Genomic DNA, 13,755 nt, shown 5'->3' with positions numbered 1-13,755 from the left:
CTCCGGGCAAGCAAGCCCCAGTCAGTGATCTTGCGCTGAAAACCTGGGCTCTGCAGGCCAAGAAAGTGTGTTGTTCCCTCACCAGCCCTCTTCAACATAATTTGGGGTCCCTCCCATTTCTTAGGGTTTCTGTGGTAGAGAGTTGCCAACCAGCTCAAAGGCTGAAAATGGTTTTAGGTACTTGTCAACTTGTCCAAAATAAGTGTGAACTCCCAATGCCTGACCTTTTCTCTCAGCAGGAACAACTTCCTGGACAGTCCTGGGATAGAGGAGAGGCAATCTTTTTGGATCCCCTCTGAAACCCTTGTTTAAGTATCCCTGAAGTGCAATTCTCATTGTTTTTTCTTTTTTTGTTGTTGTTGCAATTTTCATTTCTATGGAATCAATCCTAGCCCGCCTTCCCTTGTTCCCCAAATGCTTGTCCATTGAAAAGCTTGCTCAATGCAATATTGAAGAGGAGAGGGGCTCCATTTGTTCAGGAAAAGGGCAACTACCCAGTTTCAGGCTTGGAAGAAAAAAAAAAAAAAAAAAGGTCCTTTTTCTTCAAAGGCAGGAGTCACATTCCCTTTGCACCTCTCACGGAAGCTGCTCCAGTGAACCCCAGCTGAAAGTAAATGTCCTTGGCTGGCCTTCCTCATCATTAATGCATGGGCATGGCCAGCCAGGCTTCAGAATCAGCCTGTAAGAGGTAACCCCTCCCCCCATCCCTTCAAGGACACTGTCTTTGGACTTCTAGTAATACTTTTATAAATATTTGCATTGGATGCCTGTGTGTAAGTTCTCTGCTATTAACATCCTCACACCCAGTAAGTAGCTAAGTGGACATGGACTTAAGCAGGAGGTGCACAACACCCTCAGGAGCAGGCCGTTTATATCCCTTGAAAAAATTCTGATGACCTTGAATTTTTTTTCTAAAAGTACTTCTGTTGCCATGTTTCAGCAAAAATCATATTCTTTCTAGAGAAAGTCAGTGGACTCCAACTTTGCTAGAGGTAACCATAGCAGCAGCCAGGGTTCATTAAAATGTTCTCTCTCTTCCTCTCTTCACCAGATGCCTGAGGATTCAGCAAACACTGAAGAAGCAGAGGACACAAGTTTGGATGTGAAAGAGCAACACCTTCTGCACTGAAGAATAATTAGACAATATTTTTAATTATACAAGAAAATCCAGCATGTTGTTGGACCCTTCCAAGCTAGAGCACTTTATATGGGTCTATACATGTGGAACTGAACAGAGATTGTTTAATTCTAAGATATTCTGAGAAAGAACCTCAATTGTCATTTTTCCTCTACCTAAAAAAAATGCACAGCTTTATGACCGTCCTTTTCTGCTCGGGGAAAGAGGGCTAGGAAAAAAACTGCACTTTTGAAAAGGCAGCCATATTTGCATTTTCCCCTCTTGTGCAGAGGTAAGCCATGTGCTAGGCTTTGTGGAACTTCACAAAATGGCAGCCCATGAACTGACTTTTCTCTAGGAACCATTGAGACCCACACCCCCTTTTGTGTGTTTCTGGTCCATGAAAACAGAGAATCTGATTCACTTCGAAGGCTTGGTTATTTCATTCCGTGTTAACATTGGAGGGTCCTATTTTTCTGTAAATAGTTTACAGACCTCTCTAAGCAGATCCTCTAAGCAGTCCAAGGCAAAAGAACGTTGCGCAGGTTTGCAAAAGGTTCATGCAAATTTCTGCAGCAAAAATGTTGGCTCACTTATTGCTGCAACCCTCAGATGTTTACAGATTTGAGCCAATTAGAAGGGTATCTCCTGCACTCGTCACTGTGAGCTGTCTGCATGAAACACCATGATGGGAGTTTCTAGCCACTGTAAGAAAGAAGGTGGTGATGAGGGTTTGTAATTCCACAGCTCTTTATTTGGAGACAAATCTATGCTTTTCCCAGCTGCAAAAGGAAACTTACATACCTACATTTATTACCAATGTTTTCTGCACATGAATATCAATGTGTATATACAAATACACCATATATATACACACCAAAAAAATGTACAAATACTCTCAAATGTACCAGTTAACTGCAACAGTCTTTTTCTGTACATGAGCTGTGAATTAACCATGGGTTAGGAGGCTGATGGGGCCAGGCAGCACAACAGAGTAGCACAAAATGAAGAGGAAATATTTTTACCTCCCCTTCCTTCCCTTATTTCCACCTCTATCCACACCCAAGTCCCCCTCCTTACAGAGAATTTTGCACAAATCAGTGGCTCTAAAAGTGATTTTTGGGGGGGACATTCTTATGTAGGAGATGGTGCATTCTGCTAACAGAGGATCCCTTAAACGGAAGGCAGCTGGAGTTTAGCCAGCACCAGTCTCTAGCCAGCTTACTCACGCCCTCTCCCCAGGCAAGCTGTTCCCTAGCCATGCTTTCAGGCACTTGGCATACTTGCTCTAAACCAGTCAACAGCAGTCTCAGGCAGCACTCAGAGCAAGGCGTTTCCAAATCCAGTATGCACGTTTGCAGCTGTCTCCTCTCATGCAAATGTTTAAACTCAGGGCCACCCCTGACTTAAAACTGTCTTTCCTGGCTCAGGTCAGCAAATGCCACAGCCAGAACCTCTTCCCTGGATAGAAAGCCAGGTGGTGCTTCGTTTCTGGCCCAGTAAGTGCCAACATTTCACCGGTCCTTGAAGCAGCAGGCATACAGCCCATCAATGCCTGAGGGGTGATCCAGACCTAAAACTAGAGGATTTCATTTTCTTACCTGTACAATCATTAAATCTGGAAATTAAAATGTACCTCTTCTAAAATACACAGGCATTTAGAAATAGAAGAGACTTCTTCAATGTCTACCTGATAAAGGTCCTTTCCCTTTCGGGGGAAGAAATGTTAATTTACTTGAATTTTTGCTCTTCTCTCCCGCCCCTCTGCCCCCTCCTCTGCCCTCATAAAATGGCAGCTGCAGGAGCAGCCTCAAATGGAAAATGGATATCTTGTTAAGAACAGATCCCAAACCTCAGCATCAGCGCCGACTCAGTGGAATAAGCTGCGGTGTAACCTGGACTCTGGGTCATTCCCCACCGGGCCTACAACTCCAATCCTTTGTGAAGTTCAAGGCTTTCCCAATATCTTATCAAGGTTAAACAGAACAAGATGAAGCTTAGGTAGCCTAGCCGGCCCTCTCTGGAATGAAAGAGAGCCCCCTCCACTCCTTGCATTTATTATTTATTTTTTTACAGCAAGGGTGCATGTAACCCCCACCCTCCTTTTTATCAAACAGAAGTTTTGGCAGGATGTTGCCTTCATGTGAGCACAGGCAATTGTTCCTAATTCAGGAAAAGTGTTATTGGCGGCGCTCAAAAACACTAGCTCTAGAAAAAAGATTCATTTCTTTTATTAAGGAGCTAGCTTTGTTCTGGAGCAGTTGTTTACACTCAGATTTTTCTGCATTTGCTCTCAGGGCTTGTTTCAAATAAGTGAGGCCAACCTGGAGAACAGCAGAGGACGTACCAACCGATATCTGAGATGTGCAGAGCAAGTTGGCTCACAATGGGCATGCAAACAGAGAGAAGGGAATACAAATAAATATGGCACCTCCTCAAAAAACAGAATCACATCGACTGCCACAGCATAGAGACCTAGCAATTTCAGGCGATACCAAGCTCGGTTCAAAACGAAAGCAAATTCAGCAATGAAAAGCTTTCCACAAGGCGATTCGCCAGAGTAAAAACTATATAAGTGAAAGTTATAATAGGCTTTTCAAGTATTCATTCACTTTAGATGATTAAATTGCCATAATTTGTAGAAACTATAGAAAAATTATTAAACATCAACTTTAACATTGTCCTGAAACTTCTGTCACTGGCCCAACATTTTCCCCCAAGTTTAAGGAAGCTGCAGAGCCAGGACTACACATTACACTCTTCAGCTAACATGTGCTTTTCGAATATTTGGCCCAGACTTTTTCCCAGAGATATTACATTTACAAAATACTCAAAGAAATCTTTTAGGAGTAAACAAAAGGCACCCGAACCATTCATTATAAAAGCAGAAAGAAAAACCATAAATAATACATTTTAATCAAATAATATAAAGTAAATATTCTGCAGGCATAATTTTTTTAAAAAAATTAATAGACTTCTTTTAACTTACTCACCATAAAGAAAAGATTTAAAATGTTCAAGTGCACTTGTTTGATTAATAAAGCATTTTATATTCAATTACTTAGTGCTAATCATTAGGAAGTTTATGTTGTTGAGGCAAAATCATCAGCTCAGACATTAAAAACTACCATTATAAAAATATAGCTACAAGGTCAGTATCAAATTACTCTTACATAGGACAGCTCAACCGCTGTTTCTATGTGACACTAGAAACTTTTTTTGCAACACCCAAATCCCTCTCAAAGCGCAGAAACCTCAAGAGCAGTGACATGAAGGTAGCTTGAAATACAGGTAAAGTCCTTTCCAACAAAGAAAATAGGTGGTGTCCACCAGCATATGCTGACCATTAGTTTTAATAGTCTGCGGTAAAACTTTAAAGGTAGAAGTTAATTTGTCGGGCCTTCAGCTCGATCTTCCTCCAGCTCTTGGGCTTCCTTTTTGGTTTCCCCATCCTTTGCCTCCTGTCGGGAAACCGGGAATTTGTCCTTGTTGTTCTCCTTCTTCCATTTCATTCTTCTGTTCTGGAACCAGATTTTTACCTGTCTCTCGGTGAGGGCTAAGGCGTGGGAAACCTCGATTCTTCTCTTCCTGGTCAGATAAGGGTTAAAAAGGAATTCCTTTTCCAGCTCTAGGGTTTGGAAACGACTGTAGGTTTGTCTTCCTCTTCGTCTACCAGGAGCTGCTGATTAAAATAAACAAACAAACAAAAAAAAAAAGAGGAAAATAAATGTTTAAAAAATGTAACGGTGCATCTGCAGGTTGCTGGAGGTTTCTGGAACCGGTCTAAGAAGTGAAATATACACAACTCTCCTTAGGTTAGATATATACAGGATGTGCAGGAATGAGGGGCAGATTGCCACTATTCTGTCCCCATCATCTTTACATGGTTTCTACTTAAAAAAAAAAAAGTCTGTATTACTTTATGAATAAGAGTCACTGTAAGCCACACAAGAAGGAAAAGGAGAGGGAGAGGAAAGGGGAGTTTTAAAGCTAGAACGTGAGATGAAAGCAGATTTCTCCCCCTCTCCCCGCTTAAAAAAAAAAAATGCATCCCAACCTTGTGGTCTCATCCAGGGAAACATTTGAGAAGGAGACGAGCTCTGATTTAAGTGGTCTGGGTCCTCGCCAATATTACCACTGGACGATTTACAGTCAGGATATTGTACCAGCTCGGCCTCTTGCTGGGTCGTAAAAATCGGCTGTCTCTGTAAGTTATCGTATCCGTAAAACTTCGCGGGCTCCCCGTGACAGGCAATCCCGCCGCAGGGGGGAGGCGGCGGCGGCGGCGGCGGCGGCGGCGGCGGCGGCGGGGGGGCGGCCTGGTAGGCTGCGGCTGGGCTGCCCCCGCCGGGGTGGAAGTAGTCTTGGCCGGGGCCCGGACCGCCCCCACCACCGCAACCCGGCCTGGCGGGCGGCGGCGAAGGGTGCGGGTGCGCGTGCGCCTGCGGGGGCGCGTGCGGGAAGCCCGCGGCGCTGTTGCCATAGAGCTGCAAGGCGGCGGCGGCTGCGGCGTGGCGGCCGCCGACCTCGGGCGCGAAGTGACAGTCGTAGTAAGTGGGATTGATGGCCTCGCCTGCCGCGGCCGCCGCCGCGGCCGCCGCCTTGTACTTGGAGTACAGCGGGTTCACGAAGTACGAGCTCATCGGGGCGGCGGCGGCCGGGGGCCGAGGTAGGGCGGCCCCGGGCGGGCGGGCGGCGCCGAGCAGGCAGGGAGCGCGCCTCAGCGCGACTGCACTGCCGCGGGGGCCTCTGGGGCGGCTGCTCGCGCCGCTGGGGCCGCCGGGCTACTTTGGTGCCGCCGCCCGCCCGCCCGCCCGCGCGTCGCCTCTGAGGCCGGGCAGCCGCGGGCACTCGGCTACTGGGCGTTCATGCTCCGCTCTCGCGCCCGTCTCCTCGGCCTCGCGCCGCCTCCCTCGCGGGTCGCGGGGCCTCACCCAGCCCCCGCGTTCCACCGCCCGCCCAGCCTCTCCCGGCGCGCGCCGGCTCGGCCGCAATAAAATCGCCGACGCCCCGGGTGACCTGTCCCTCTGCCTCCACTGTTTCCTCTCAGGCACCAGGCGGCCCTGAGCGCACCGGGACAAGAAAAAAGTGCACCCGACCCACGGGGACACTCTTTGGCTTCGGTTTACAACCCCCGCTCTGGAGGGAAAAGGAAAAAAACACCCTCTGCCCGCCGCCACCTCTCACCTCGCCCCCCCTGTAGCCCCCTCCCACAGCTCTCGCCGCCGCTGCCGAGGCTTCCGCCCCGGTGCGCCCCGGCGAGGCATTTTCGCACCACGCCACTGCGCGGAGAGGGAGCGAGATGGGCGCGAGATAACCGCGCGGAGGGATCCGTGCGGAGGCGACACCGCTGTTCCCGACGGGACGCCTCACGCCGGACGGGAGATGCCTCCGCCGGCCTTAAAGGGGGCCCATAAAGCCGCACTGCCAAGGGCTCGTCTTGCCCCTCGGGGCCGAGGGAATGAGGACCGCAGCCGGCAGGGCGGGGGCGCGGCAGAGCCTTACACTTGGGGGGAGGCAGGGAGGCCACTCCCAGGAGGCTGTGGAGCAAATGACTCCCTTCCTGGGCCCCTAGAGCAGCCCCTCAGAGGTTGGCCCTGGCTTTTACGGCTCTAGACACGAGCATGCAGCCCAAGGAACATGGGCAAGTGGTGTAGATGATCCAAACCGAATATTTGAGTTAGGTCCTGTGCAAGTGGTTTGATTAAAAGCCACAAGGGTGACCCCAATACCTTGCATTATCAAATCGAATCTAAGCCCTTCTTTTCCAGCCGAGAGGGCCTTGTGGAAATGAGATGTACATTTACCCTTGACGCACTGCACGCCTGGCTGAGGCTCCCAGGTTAATTGATATTTAATGGAAATCATGCCCATGAATATAGTTTCCATCATTTCACCCTTGATAGACGTCAGCACCGGGCGCCGGGGGGAGGCTGAAGAATGTGGCGGGCGGGGGGTGAGGGGAGGCATTAGCATTGCTGAGGGAGTAAATGGAAAAACGGACAGAAATGTTCCAAGGCGGGAAGGAGGACTCATGCTGGGGTGGGTGGTATTTCCTCGGGCAGGACGCGTGGCTCCAGGGTCTCAGCCCCTGAGCCGAGCGGACCAGGGCAGGCGGTGGCCCCGGGCGGAGTACAGGGGACTGACGCCCGCAAGTCCCCCCGCAACGAGCCTCGGGCCGGCATTCGGATCGCGCCGGTTCCAAGCAGCTGCAGGCGGCGCCCATCTTCTAAAGATTCTAGTTTATCCAAGAAGTCTGTGAAGTTACTGCTGAGAGCGGGCGCTGGGCTCAGACTAAAAAGTTACTGATTTTTCTAAAAGGAAAGAGAAGGTTCATCCTGGTTTATGAGCGAGGAGGAAGAGAAACGTCCTGTGTCATATGGATAAATCAAGTGTGAATCGGCATGATATCCCTGGTTTTAGAAGCTTGCTCTGAAGTCACTTGCCATTACACCACCATTCGCCTTCTCTCCTCCACATCCTCCCTCCCCTTCCCCTCTGGCGTTAATGTCCTATATAAGTAATAGGTCTCCGTTGAGTGTGTTTTCCCTTGCCCACACTGCCTTTCTCGTAGAGTCTTTGGGTGACCCATTTCCTTGGGATAATTCACTGTTGTGAGGACTCCAGGCCCAACGGCCTGGGAACGGACCTCAGAAACACTCCCTGAGCCCACCGAGGGGCTCCCGCTGTAGCTAAAACACACCACGCCAGCTTTTCACGCCAAATGCAAATGTCTAAAACCTTCACACAGCTCCCAAAGGCACAGCAGGAGAGTGGTTTAACTACCCCTCGCTTCTTGCGGGTTGACCCAGCCTGTGAGTAAGATCTTGGGGTCAGTCCGGATAGACCGAATATCATATTTTGCAAATGGAGGAAATAAGATCGAGATGGAAAGGCATAACAATATAATGTTTAAGAATCAATTGTTTCTACAGGGATTAGTTGGAAATGATTAAGGTAAACGAATTGCTAATGAATCTCCAGGTGATAAAATCGAGCTTTACTTAATTTTTAAATTAGTAGGGAGTGCAAGGAGACTTTAGTTGTGGGGGTAGTGAAGGGTAAGGGTTTTGTTGTTGTTTCCTGCCAGTTACCGCCAGGTAAACTTCCTTTAAGTCCGAAGGCGAACGAACTGATTCCAACAGTTAACGACTTGTACTCCAATCTTGCAAATACCCAATTAAAAGAGTATTATTTTCAATAAAGCCTTGGAAATAACTTTGTAATTGTGCCTTTTTATTTCACTGTTTGGCGTGTGTGTGTGTGTGTGTGCATGTTTAAATCGTCGTTAGTGGGTTTTGGAATGGAATGGGAGAAAAAGAAGAATGAATCCAGATCTCAATAACACAAGGCACCCTCTAGAACTTTGTGATTCCTGGGGGGGGGGGGGAAATAAACACAAACACTACAAATTCCATTTCTACACATTCTGGCCTAATTAAGAAAATATCATAACTTAATATTTCCTCTTGGGACAAAACACTTAGGGTTTTTTTTCCCCCTTCAAACATTTTGTTTACAATCTGGGAAAGAGCGCGATTACTTCGTAAATAAAGATGTATGCTTTTGCACGTTTCTATTTTGATACAGTGCATTAACATAACATTTTATAGTTTCAGCTGTGCCGTAGTCCACATTTTCTGAAATCCTGACTAAGCCAAAATTTTATACATAACAAACACTTCTAGAGAACTTAATAGTGCACATTGCTTCTTTTTGCTTAAATTTATCCTAATTTGGAATTTAAAATGAGATTGTATCTTTAATCAAAACCTTCTTCCGCTGCAACACCAGCTTTACGATCACAAAGTGGAGCAACGGCGCTCTCTAGTGGCAAAAGGACACCTCTAGCCGACTGAGCTTGTCTGCTCAAACCAATTCCAATCTTGTTCTTTAGTCTGACTGAGACTGGAATCGCTGACACTAATAATGCTTCATCCATTTGATTGTCGACAAGTCAACTGCAGCAAACAGGGGCTCCTGAATGCCAAAAGCATTTTTGCTCCCAAGAGCTTCTAGTAGTGTCTTTTTCAAAAGCTTCCAGCCCTTCTTTTGCCAGATACAGTAAATCCCCATTCTGTAATCGCCCACAATTATTACAATGGACTAAATCTAACAAAATCACAACTTTCTAAATATCAACTGCAACAGGACTTTTTTTCTTCAATAGAACCAGGCACTTTAAAAACTAAGAAATTATAGAAGTTAAATTTGTTAATTGTTTTCTTTAAAATGGTTACATTTAGCATTAAATGGCAAATATTCGCTATTTTAACTTTGCAATTTTATTGCTTCAGGCCCATTTCACTGGACAATGAGGGGATAGAAGGCAAATTAAAAGCTTTTTGCTGTATCTCTGAATGGTTGTCTGGAAAGGCCCCATTGGGCTATGTTCATTGGAATGCCTATGCACAATAAATGAGATATTAAATTTATATCAAAAGTCACAGTTAAATGAAATTACTAAGCATTCCACTTGACTTTAAAAAAAAAAAGCAAAAACTTTAATTATTTTAGGTGTTTCCTGAGAGGTTAATCTTTTTCTCATTTTCAAAAATGCTTCCCTCCAATTCAGCTGTAATGATTATTTTCCTATAAGCAAATAGATATAATTTCTAACAGCATTTTTGCTACAAGGTTTGGAGTAAAGGGCCAGATATTTTTGTGAAAAGTCAATTAAGTAACTTCATCATTTCCGGCAGACCATGCAGCTTGAAGACACTTGGCCTAAGTAAATGACCCAAGATCACGAGCTCTCCCACCCCCAAATAACAGGCCAATTAATTTTTTTTAAGAATGACCTAGATGGTGGCCATAGTCAAATATTATTGAGAGCCACACACTGTAGCCTAATTCTAATACCCAGCCCATTTAAAAATCAGAAATACATGGTCTCCTTCCTACGCACCCCCCACATTTTTATTTCCTAGGTGCTCACACCTCATGTGGGGCTCCCAAGCCCCTGCCTTCTTAGTTCAACACAGTCTTGTTTATATTTTATTGTCCAGATTTTAAGACCTGGTTTTGTCTGCATTTTTTCTTTCCTCCCACAAACACAAACATCAAAATGAGATGGTTTCAAAGCGAAGCGCCGGGCCTGTCGTAAACTCATTACCTCCAGACGTCTCGCCGGCTAGATGGCTTTATGACACCTTGGCTCTTCCTGTTTTCAAAGAGCCCTAGGTATCGGTTTGGCCACAGGGGCGGGGGTACACAGCACCTTCTGCCGGATCTGGGCCTTGGATTTCCCTTCCAGCCCCCCTCTGCCTTTCCTTTAAGCCCCTTCTACTATCAGGATCCCCCAAAACTCTATCATCACCCCCGCCTTCCGCGTCTCTTTGGATTGGAAAGGCTATGCTGGGCCCGAGCCCTCACTTACAATGACCTTCATTTTAGCCTCTGAATGCGGCCCTCAGAGGTCCAACCTCGGGCCTAAACACACAGAAACTGGGTGGGGTGGGAAGGGGGCAGTGGGATGGGGAAGCTGTGGAGGAGAGCCTTGACCATTTTGATCTGCTAAGGTCACTTTGCGGGGAGGGGTGGAAGCTCACAGCCTAACTGGCTCAGCCCTCCTGGAGCTAGCCAGTCTTGCAGAATGGAGGTGTTGCCCCAGAGTGCAGAATTGGCCTTTCCCTGGTTTGGAGAAGGGAGATCCATGGCTGGGACTCTGTGAGCAGAGGGAGATGGGGGTGCAAGAGGGTGCCTGGCTTCTGGAGCCTGTCCACTGGCACTGCTGTGAGGCTGACTCTGGGCCCGGGACTCTGGGTTTGCCCTAAGCACTGGAAGTAGGTTGGTGGAGGGACTGGGCCACCAAGGACCACCCCCCCAAGGTCTGTGCTTTAGGCTGGGTCTGCCCACACAAAGGGACATTCAGAGGCACATCAGAGAGACCTCTCAGGTGGAAGGGCCACAAATTTTTAGCAGTGTTTCCCTCCCAAGGGTGGGAATGAAGTCCCATGAGGGAGATATCTTGCAGAGACAGAGAAAGCAAGCACACAGTGTTCAGGGCCAGCATCTGGGCTCCATTTGATCAGGTTATCATTTATTGGTAGGAAGCGGTAACATTTACAACTGGTCCTCAGGCAGGAACCGGGAGAGCCTTACACCCGCGGCCGCCCACAGGAGCCAAGCCTCCCAGGGAGAGTGGCTTCCCCAGCACACTGAGAAGAAACCCCCAACCTACCGGAGGCCCTGGGTTCCTCTCTCATTCCAAGTCTCAGGGGAGGGTCTGTGGGCTCCCTGAGGAAAGGGCGCTTTCATAACCAGTGGGCAACACCGCCCGGGGCTCAGCCTGGGAGGGCCTCCTCACTCTCCTTGCTCTGCCTTCGCTCTTGGAAGTGGGGTGCGCTCGGCCCCTGCTTGAACAGCACTGGGGGCTAAACTACAGCACTTTTCAGAAACATGGGGAACATTTACACAGGACAGGGCTCCTCAAGCTGTCGTGCACTCACAAAATATAGCATTTCCTAAGGAACCAATGGGCAGGAAACAGGGGAGCGTGATAGGGCAAAACCCCAAAGCCACTTGGTTTCTCCAAGACATAAGCGAGCAAATACAGAGTCCCCCAAAATACCGCACAGAGACCAACCACACAGTCACTTCTACCTAAAAAAAGGGGTGGGGGAGATGTCCGAATCGCTAGAGAATTTCTGGAAATCAAGCACCCACAAAGAAAAAAACCCCACTGCCATTGCAAAGCAGAGTGGTCCCAACGGCGCCTCGCCGAGTCAGTCTCCTTTGGGGCATTTTTCCTTGCTCATCTTTTTCATTTTCATCCTACGATTCTGGAACCAGATTTTGACCTGTCTCTCTGTGAGGTTCAGAATCCTTGCCACCTCATAACGCCGGTCCCGGGTGAGGTACATATTGAAGAGGAATTCCTTCTCCAGCTCAAGCGTCTGGTATTTGGTGTAGGGACAGCGCTTTTTCCGGGTAGAGCGAGCGTGGATCCAGTTTGCTGCGGGGTTGTCTACGAAGAGGGGGGTTTAGGAAAGGGGAGCGAGGAGCGGAGGGGAGGCAGGAAGAGACCACAGGGTGGGGAAGAGAGGTCGTTAAATTAATTTCACCAAGGATAGCCGCTTTTCACAACTTGGGGGGAATTATCATAAAAAGCCTTAATGCCCGCGCTCTGTTTACCGTACAAACCGCGCGCCTAGGGTAGGTGGTTATGGGAAGCTTTTTTTATGGGTGCGTGTTGCTCGCCTAGGCTAGGGTAGGCGTCTAGACGTTTTTATAGGTTAGTAAAACTATCAGTTTTGCACATTCGAGCCTTACAGGTTTCAGCAATAAATCAGGGGGCAATTTCTTTTGCACTTACTTGGGTCAAGTTGCTGCTGCGGCGGCTGCGGGTGCTGCTTCTCCTCCTCCTTCAGCGGGCAGCCTGGGCTCGGGTGGTCGCTGCAAGCCGAAGGCTCCGATGAGCCGCCTGCCCCAGACCCGGACCCGGACCCGATCCCTGCCCCGGGCCCGGATCCCCCAGCCGCCGCTGCCGCCTTGTCCCGTAGGAACGAGTTGCACGGGAACTCGGGACCGCCGCTCCCCTGGGACTCCCGGGCTGCGGAGCACTCAGTCCGTTTAGAAGAGGAAGACGAAGAAGTGGAGGAGGTGGAAGTGGCGGCAGCGGCGGCGGCGGCGGCAGGGGCCGAGGCCGCTCCGGTTTCAGGCTTAATCCCGTAGTGGCGCCCGTTGGGTGGGCCGCTGGGGCCAGGGCTGGGACCGGGACCCGGGCCGCCTCCGCCGCCGCCGCCCGGGCCGCCCGGAAAGCCGGGCAGCGGCTCCATCCAGGAGCGCATGTAGCGGCCGGGCTCGGAAGCAGCGGCAGCCAGGGGCGGCGGGGGCACGTAAGGGTGGTAGAGGCCGCTCATCGCCGCCGCCGCCGGGGGCTGGGCGGGCACCGCGGACCACGAGGCGGAGAACACGGCCGATTTGGGGGCAAAACTACACGAGGCAAACTCGGCGGCGGCGGCGGCTGGGCTGTCGGCCACACCTGCGGGCCTGCCCTGCGCGCCAGGCCCTGGAGGTCCGAAGCGCGCGGCGAACACCTCGTCGCCCTCATGGCCTATGAGCGAGTCCACGTAGTAGTTGCTGAGGGTGCCACTGGAGGACATTTTGAGGCGCCGTGCGCTCCCACCCAAGGTTACACTGCCCGCCGCGGCGCCGCTCCCAGCCGGCGCCCGAGCCGCCGACTAGTTCGCAGGCTGCAGCCTCCACCATTGGTCGCGCGGCCCACGTGATCATATTTACCAATACCGGGAGTAAATCAGTCCGCTAAACTGGGGGCTGCTGTGATTTAAAAAAAAAAAAAAATCATCATCAACATAAGCGCCGCAATTAGAGCCCGCGGGCCCGGGCCAGTGCGCCGGGCTCGGCCCGGCCTGGCTCAACCAGCCAGGAGGCGGCTGGGACCATGCGCCGGACCGCGGCCGGAGGAGGCGCTGGGGACTATTTGTTCGCCTCCTCTTGCAGCCCTTGGTCTTGCAGTCCGGATCCGGCGCTGACTTCCCAATGTCTGGGCTCCGAGCTACCCGTCCCGAGTCCTGGGCTCATCGGGCACTTAGCCAGAGCCGGGAGAAGCCGGGGAGAACGTAGAGCCAGTGCGGCCCGAGGCTGGCCGGCCTTCCGAGGCGGCCCCCTGGCGC

The 13,755-nt window shown here is 50.0% G+C and overlaps 2 protein-coding genes across 3 annotated transcripts; both read right to left on the bottom strand.

Annotated features, from left to right (window-relative positions):
- Window positions 1-1,849: 1,849 nt before the first annotated feature.
- Window positions 1,850-6,440, bottom strand: HOXD8 (homeobox D8). 2 transcript variants are annotated; one of them, XM_021076348.2, is made up of 2 exons: window positions 5,175-6,440; window positions 1,850-4,799 (listed from the first exon to the last, which is right to left on the bottom strand). In XM_021076348.2, the coding sequence occupies exons 1-2, from the start codon at window positions 5,758-5,760 to the stop codon at window positions 4,504-4,506; spliced, it is 882 nt and encodes a 293-aa protein (XP_020932007.2). In that variant the 5' UTR covers window positions 5,761-6,440; the 3' UTR covers window positions 1,850-4,503. The 2 variants fall into 2 exon arrangements, with proteins under 2 accessions (XP_020932007.2, XP_020932008.2); XM_021076349.2 differs by having other exon boundaries at window positions 1,850-4,796.
- A 4,678-nt stretch (window positions 6,441-11,118) lies between these two features.
- Window positions 11,119-13,304, bottom strand: HOXD9 (homeobox D9). The gene is made up of 2 exons (XM_013984297.3): window positions 12,435-13,304; window positions 11,119-12,086 (listed from the first exon to the last, which is right to left on the bottom strand). The coding sequence occupies exons 1-2, from the start codon at window positions 13,222-13,224 to the stop codon at window positions 11,845-11,847; spliced, it is 1,032 nt and encodes a 343-aa protein (XP_013839751.3). The 5' UTR covers window positions 13,225-13,304; the 3' UTR covers window positions 11,119-11,844.
- Window positions 13,305-13,755: the final 451 nt, after the last annotated feature.

This window comes from Sus scrofa, chromosome 15 (genome assembly GCF_054392235.1).
Source record: "Sus scrofa isolate SSC_HxYL_T2T_F1_AM1 chromosome 15, Sscrofa_HxYL_maternal_Yorkshire_Landrace_v2.0, whole genome shotgun sequence".
In the NCBI taxonomy this organism is placed as follows: Eukaryota; Metazoa; Chordata; class Mammalia; order Artiodactyla; family Suidae; genus Sus; species Sus scrofa.
Note: the sequence above shows the minus strand (reverse complement) of the source record. Positions and strands in the feature narration are given on the sequence as shown.